The 8,514-nt window shown below is 43.7% G+C and overlaps 1 protein-coding gene across 1 annotated transcript in view; it reads left to right on the top strand.

Annotated features, from left to right (window-relative positions):
- Window positions 1–8,514, top strand: part of LOC123753511 (pregnancy zone protein-like) — a 176,535-nt gene that overhangs the window by 104,906 nt on the left and 63,115 nt on the right. The window contains exons 7-8 of the mRNA XM_069326611.1: window positions 2,082–2,297; window positions 7,225–7,368. Coding sequence (XP_069182712.1) covers window positions 2,082–2,297; window positions 7,225–7,368 — 360 coding nt within the window. The remainder of the gene's footprint in view (window positions 1–2,081; window positions 2,298–7,224; window positions 7,369–8,514) is intronic.

Genomic DNA, 8,514 nt, shown 5'->3' with positions numbered 1-8,514 from the left:
TATCTCAGTGTTACCGTGAGTACCTCAGTGTTACTGTGAGTACCTCAGTGTTACTCTGAGTACCTCAGTGTTACTGTGAGTATCTCAGTGTTACCGTGAGTACCTCAGTGTTACTGTGAGTACCTCAGTGTTACGGTGAGTACCTCAGTGTTACTGTGAGTATCTCAGTGTTACCGTGAGTACCTCAGTGTTACTGTGAGTACCTCAGTGTTACTCTGAGTACCTCAATGTTACTGTGAGTACCTCAGTGTTACTGTGAGTACCTCAGTGTTACGGTGAGTACCTCAGTGTTACGGTGAGTACCTCAGTGTTACTGTGAGTACCTCAGTGTTACGGTGAGTACCTCAGTGTTACTGTGAGTATCTCAGTGTTACCGTGAGTACCTCAGTGTTACTGTGAGTATCTCAGTGTTACCGTGAGTACCTCAGTGTTACTCTGAGTACCTCAGTGTTACTGTGAGTACCTCAGTGTTACTGTGAGTACCTCAGTGTTACGGTGAGTACCTCAGTGTTACGGTGAGTACCTCAGTGTTACTGTGAGTACCTCAGTGTTACGGTGAGTACCTCAGTGTTACGGTGAGTACCTCAGTGTTACTGTGATTTCCACACAATTGGTCACCTTCAAGTATTCTTAATCCTTTGAAAAAGCTGAAGATTTTACATAAACTAATGGGTTACATAAACTATTGGGTGACAAACTAATGGGTTAAGTAAACTAATGTTTTACATAAACTAATGGTTTATATAAACTATTGGGTTTACATAAACTAATGGGTTACATAAGCTAAAATAACGGGGTTACATAAACTAATGGTTTACATAAACTAATGGATTACATAACTATTGGGTGACAAACTAATGGGTTAAGTAAACTAATGGTTTACATAAACTAATGGTTTATATAAACTATTGGGTTTATATAAACTAATGGGTTTATATAAACTAATGGGTTACATAAGCTAAACTAACGGGGTTACATAAGTTAAACTAACGGGGTTACTTAAACTAATGGTTTACGTAAACTAATGGGATACATAAACTGATGGGTTTATATAAACTAATGTGTTACATAAACTAATGGTTTACATAAACTAATGGGTTACATATACTAATGGTCTATGTAAACTAATGGGTTACATAAACTAATAGTTTACATAAACTAATAGGTTACATTTACTAATGGGTTATGTAAACTAATGTGTTTATGTAAACTAATGGGTTACATAAACTAATGGGTTACATAAACTAATGGTTTATATCAACTAATGGGTTTATGTAAACTAATGGGTTACATAAACTAATGGGTTTACATAAACAAATGGGTTACATAAACTAATGGGTTACAGAATCTAATGGGTTCACATAAACTAATAGGTTTATATAAACTAATGGGTTACGTAAACAAATGGGTTTACATAAATTAATGGGTTACATAAACTAATGGGTTACATAAACTAATGGGTTCACATAAACTAATGGGTTTATGTAAACTAATGGGTTACATAAACTAATAGGTTTACATAAACTAATAGGTTTACATAAACTAATGGGTTACATAAACTAATGGGTTACAGAAACAAATGGGTTCACATAAACTAATGGGTTACATAAACTTATGGGTTTATGTAAACTAATGGGTTACATAAACTAATGGGGTTTACATAAACTAATGGGTTACATAAACTAATTGGATACAGAAACAAAGGGTTCACATATACTAATGGGTTACATAAACTTATGGGTTTATATAAACTAATGAGTTACATAAACTAATGGGTTCCATAAACTAATAGGTTACATAAACTAATGGGTTCGTAAACTAATGGGTTATATAAACTAATTGGTTGTGTAAAGTAATGGGGTACATAAACTAATAGGTTACATAAACTAATGGGTTACATAAACTAATGGGTTACATAAGTTAATGGGTTACATAAACTAATGGGTTACATAAACTAATGGGTTACATAAACTAATGGGTTATGTAAACTAATGGGTTACGTAAATTAATGGGGTATACTGTCATAAGTGGTGTATTCCTCCAAACACCGACACAATATACAAGAAAGGTTCTCACTGCAGATCTCCGGGTGTAAGGAGGTGGAGGTGCAGGCATCGGAGCTGAGGATCATTGACTGCGACGTGTACAGTGTCAAGGCCTCGGCCATCGTCACTGAGGAAGGTACTGGAGTGGAAATTAAAAAGGACGCCTCAGTCTCCATCACCCGAAACGCCGTGTCCTTCAAAACTATCTACCAAGACGCTTACATGAAGCCGAACCTTCCTTACTCCCTCAAGGTTGGTAATTATAATTGTAAAAATGTGTTAGAACAAATTTATGTTCATGTTTTATTATTCACTAAATATTGTCGATTTGGCTTGCTGTGCAACACATTTTATAGTTCATTGATTTCCATCTTCTGGGCGTTCATCACCGCCTATTGTTGCTACTGGTGGATGGACACGTCAAGACTGTTGCTACTGGTGGATGGACACGTCAAGACTGTTGCTACTGGGGGATGGACACGACAAGACTGTTGCTACTGGGAGATGGACACGACTAGACTGTTGCTACTGGTGGATGGACACGACAAGACTGTTGCTACTGGTGGATGGACACGTCAAGACTGTTGCTACTGGTGGATGGACACGACAAGACTGTTGCTACTGGGGGATGGACACGTCAAGACTGTTGCTACTGGGAGATGGACACGACAAGACTGTTGCTACTGGGAGATGGACACGACAAGACTGTTGCTACTGGGAGATGGACACGACAAGACTGTTGCTACTGGTGGATGGACACGACAAGACTGTTGCTACTGGTGGATGGACACGTCAAGACTGTTGCTACTGGGAGATGGACACGACAAGACTGTTGCTACTGGGAGATGGACACGACAAGACTGTTGCTACTGGGAGATGGACACGACAAGACTGTTGCTACTGGTGGATGGACACGACAAGACTGTTGCTACTGGGAGATGGACACGACAAGACTGTTGCTACTGGGAGATGGACACGACAAGACTGTTGCTACTGGGAGATGGACACGACAAGACTGTTGCTACTGGGAGATGGACACGACAAGACTGTTGCTACTGGGAGATGGACACGACAAGACTGTTGCTACTGGGAGATGGACACGACAAGACTGTTGCTACTGGGAGATGGACACGACAAGACTGTTGCTACTGGGAGATGGACACGACAAGACTGTTGCTACTGGTGGATGGACACGACAAGACTGTTGCTACTGGGAGATGGACACGACAAGACTGTTGCTACTGGTGGATGGACAGGACAAGACTGTTGCTACTGGGAGATGGACACGACAAGACTGTTGCTACTGGTGGATGGACACGACAAGACTGTTGCTACTGGTGGATGGACACGTCAAGACTGTTGCTACTGGGAGATGGACACGACAAGACTGTTGCTACTGGTGGATGGACACGACAAGACTGTTGCTACTGGGAGATGGACACGACAAGACTGTTGCTACTGGGAGATGGACACGACAAGACTGTTGCTACTGGGAGATGGACACGACAAGACTGTTGCTACTGGTGGATGGACACGACAAGACTGTTGCTACTGGTGGATGGACACGACAAGACTGTTGCTACTGGGAGATGGACACGACAAGACTGTTGCTACTGGGAGATGGACACGACAAGACTGTTGCTACTGGGGGATGGACACGACAAGACTGTTGCTACTGGTGGATGGACACGTCAAGACTGTTGCTACTGGTGGATGGACACGACAAGACTGTTGCTACTGGGAGATGGACACGACAAGACTGTTGTTACTGGTGGATGGACACGACAAGACTGTTGCTACTGGGAGATGGACACGACAAGACTGTTGCTACTGGTGGATGGACACGACAAGACTGTTGCTACTGGGAGATGGACACGACAAGACTGTTGTTACTGGTGGATGGACACGACAAGACTGTTGCTACTGGGAGATGGACACGACAAGACTGTTGCTACTGGGAGATGGACACGACAAGACTGTTGTTACTGGTGGATGGACACGACAAGACTGTTGCTACTGGGAGATGGACACGACAAGACTGTTGCTACTGGTGGATGGACACGACAAGACTGTTGCTACTGGGGGATGCACACAACAAGACTGTTGCTACTGGGGGATGGACACGTCAAGACTGTTGCTACTGGGGGATGGACACGACAAGACTGTTGTTACTGGGAGATGGACACGTCAAGACTGTTGCTACTGGTGGATGGACACGACAAGACTGTTGCTACTGGGAGATGGACACGACAAGAATGTTGCTACTGGGAGATGGACACGACAAGACTGTTGCTACTGGGGGATGGACACGACAAGACTGTTGCTACTGGGGGATGGACACGTCAAGACTGTTGCTACTGGTGGATGGACACGACAAGACTGTTGCTACTGGTGGATGGACACGACAAGACTGTTGCTACTGGAAGATGGACACGAGAAGACTGTTGCTACTGGGAGATGGACACGACAAGACTGTTGCTACTGGGAGATGGACACGACAAGACTGTTGCTACTGGGAGATGGACACGACAAGACTGTTGCTACTGGGGGATGGACACGACAAGACTGTTGCTACTGGGGGATGGACACGACAAGACTGTTGCTACTGGGAGATGGACACGACAAGAATGTTGCTACTGGGAGATGGACACGACAAGAATGTTGCTACTGGGAGATGGACACGACAAGACTGTTGCTACTGGGAGATCAACTTACACAATAAATATAGATAATTAAATAATTCAGTTATCAAGTACCAAAAGAATATTAAGAAATGTTGACACAGGGATAACATTGGGATGACAAATATCAGTACGTAGTGTGAACATAGACACGACATACATTATCACTTAATCCAGAACGACAACGTTTGAGATCAGTTTGACAGCACGTCAGTCCGGCGCTGGGTGGTGTGGCGAGCAGGACGCTTCTCTTTGACTATCCAGTTGTTACTTGGCCGGTGTGGGGTTTGTTGACAACCCGGCATGATGTGCGGGCCTTGGTGTGGCTGCTGGCGTGACTTGAAAGTGGCCGTGTCGGCCTGCAGTATGGGGAAGCCTGTGCCACCTGTCGTCAAGCCTGGAATTTTCCAGTAATACTTCCTACCAAGAAGTAGAAGTGGTGATTTTGGACATGTTACGTGTTTCTTTGGAGGCTGTGTGTGGTGTGTAGCTGCTTGCTGGGGGACGTGCGATTGTGAAGTTTGGCTCCTCAGTGGTTTACCGTGATCTCGTCACGTGCTATGATGGGGGCACTTTCCCTCTTCTTGGTAATGGTGGATTAGTGACTTTCTCTGATCGCTGTCCTATGACGATGTATGTAGCAGTGCATGGGGCACCCTTCGAGTTCCTTGAGGACCTTCTACGTCGGTACTTTGCCCGTTTTTGGTGGGTTCTTCATGTGCGGATGAACGCCGTCCCCACCGAGAGGTAGAATCGGGTCCCGTGTGGACCCACGCTCTCACCGTGCGCCTCAGGGATCATATACTGTCCTCCATCATGCTGTTGCGTTTCCCTTTTCGTTTGTTTCATACGGGCCAGCTCCAGATGTGTTCAAGTGTGACCTACAGGGCCACCAGGGTGTGAGGTGCACCGGGGTCACCCCTATTAACCTCTTCTGGGAGGAGGATTCTCCCCCGTTGTCGGCCTCGGACCCGTCAATGGGTGCTGGGATTTGTGTGTTGATTCCCTAATGTCTGCTGCCCCGGTGTCGGATCCTGCGGCTCGTCTGGGTGCAGATGTTGGTGTTGACGTGGAGGTTAGTGTGGCCCCGCCCCGTCTCAGCCGCATCTGCCTACTATGTCCCAGGATACGGTGTCTCCTGTCGCTCTGGCTGTCCGCGAGGGGTTGTCTCCTGCAGTGTGTGGTCCGGTAGCCCCGGTTGTTAAAGCTGTGGTTCTCGGGGGTCGTGCTTTACAAGCACACCTGCCGGAGAGTTCTGTTGTGGTGCAGGAGGATGGGAGTGATAACTCGAACGACCGGCAGCCTGTCTCGAAATGATCGAAGCGGGTTCAGAGTGTGTCTCCCCATCGTGATGAGCCTTGGGAGGAGGTGGAGAAGTATGGTGCTCCGGCGTCCCCCGCCGTCGGTGACGGGGCTGTGAGGGGCTCCGAGTTGCTTCCTGTGCCCCCACCTCCTGTGTCTATTGCTGTTGGATCCCCGCAGTGCGAAGTTTTCCCTGAAGATCAGGATCTTGTCATGGTGCTGAGAAGGGATATGCGCAAGGGGTCCTCGGCTCCTGTGCCCGGTGGCGGGGACGATGACCATGTCTTCCTCTTACTAACATAGCTGATAGGAAACAGCTGAGGTAAGGTGGCATATCGATCACACTCATAACTCGTGTACACTAATGGGACACACCTGCCTTATAGTCCAGGCTGATTTTAAAAATTATTAGAAATCTTGTTTACAAATGTACCTCGTGTGTCTTGTCCCTCGATAAAATCCATAGCGAATTTTATTTTGTTTACTTCAATCGTCTTTTTTTTTTTTTTTTTTTTTTTTTTTTTTTTTTTTTTTTTTGCACATTTGCATCATGAACAATATCCAGGAGTGTTTTACTGTTCAGCCCACAGGCGTGCAGAACAGTCTTCGAGACTTGGTGCCTTCTTCATACCTACTTACATAGCAATCAGCCATTGTTCACTGTTATTTTACCTAGGATAAGCGTTAATTGTTAATTATGTTACGTTAAGATACAGATCATTGTGATAACTCAACAGGAGATGGTAATTATTGTATATACTTGGAAACTCTTACTTCAAGTTCTGTGTCGATTTTCGTAGATACTTTGTGATCTTACTGACTCATCAAGTATCAACTTGTTTACAATTCCAAGACCAAATAATCTATCGCGTGTAAAATATAAACTTAAAAAAAATATATGGCTTTAGCCATACAGCAGAACACTGTCCTGGCAACCTACAGTCTTCCAGGACTAAGCTAGTCATCAGGGATGACAGTGACGGCATCTAAGAAACTGCTAACTTAATAAAATTAATATGTAAAGTCGATTGTGATGGTCTCTTCACAATCGACTTGAGAATGGTCCAGGACGGACCGAAACGTCGTCGTCCCTTCACTTTCTAGTGTGGGGTTTGGTCAACATATTTCAACCACGTTATTGTGACTCCTCGTCTGCTAAATATCTAAACCTCCAGAACTTCTTTAACATGTTGCAGGTGAGGGCTGAGAAGCCAGACGGCACTCCGGCAGGTGGTGTCCCCATGGAGGTGTGTGCAGCTGGTCGCTGCACCAACATGACCACAGCACCTGATGGTCTCTTCACAACAGTCTTGCCAGTCTACAACACCAACAGAGTTTACGTAAGTTTCTTCTTGACTTAATTATTATTATAACGTTTAGTCAGTAAACAATTATTATTATAACGTTTAGTCAGTAAACAATTATTATTATAACGTTTAGTCAGTAAACAATTATTATTATAGTTTCTAATATAAATTCCAAGTGTTGTTCAGTTTCTCAACATAACTTTACAGTAAAAGTCTGAAGCACTTTTAACAACACTAAATTTTTGTTGAAAGGTGAGCTTTACATCAAGAGGACGGAGGGTATTGGTGAATTTTTTTTAGTTCAGATATGAAAGGAAGGCAGAACATAGTACTACTAGTTTGTTGTTGTTGTTAAAGATTTGCTACTCGGAACAAAAAGTTCCAAGTAGCACGGGCTATGGTGAGCCCGTAGTGGACTGTACTACTAGTGTTAAAACAGGTTTAAGATGAAAGAAATTTCCTTTAGCTTGATAATAGGCAAAGTTGATAAAATGTAAAAGGTAACCAAGGCGAGAGAAAGACTTGTAAATAATAGAAATTTCAGAATAAAAAACTGAAGGTCACTGATGTGTTGGACGCGGAGGAAGAGAGACAAGAACACTTTTCTTGACAAAGTAGATGGTAGGAAATGAAGTAAATATATGTACCATTGTGCTTAAAATTGCGGCACACAGAGAAAGACAAACTGGACACAGCTGTGAACTTGAACGTCTTGGAAACGAAGGATGGAATTAGATTACAATTATACTTAGAAATTGATAGGAGGAGCCAGATTGTTAGGAGAGGAGAGGAAAGGCTAGAAAATGACGGTTATGAGCCCATAGAACAAAAATGTCATCAACATAGCCAAACCAGGGAGAGGGACGAGTATCAACAGTGGGAAGAAGAAGAGGTTCAAATACTCTGTATAGTGATTGGCAAGAACAAGGGAGAGGACGGAACTCATAGTTTATAGGAAGACAAAGTAAAGCACGAAACAATGGGTACAAACTGGATGTTTAGATTCAGGAAAGGCCTGGGTAAATACAGGTTTGAGAATAGATTTGTTGATTTATAATAGATATTACTTATAAATAAAATACAAGTGGGATCAATGAATATAAACATGAATAGACGAGTTGTGTAGCATAAATAAGAGCTGCCTCACATGGGACAACATGCCTTGTGCAGTCCCATATA

Source organism: Procambarus clarkii, chromosome 18, assembly GCF_040958095.1.
Source record: "Procambarus clarkii isolate CNS0578487 chromosome 18, FALCON_Pclarkii_2.0, whole genome shotgun sequence".
Classification (NCBI taxonomy): Eukaryota; Metazoa; Arthropoda; class Malacostraca; order Decapoda; family Cambaridae; genus Procambarus; species Procambarus clarkii.
This window is presented reverse-complemented; position numbering and strand designations above follow the sequence as displayed.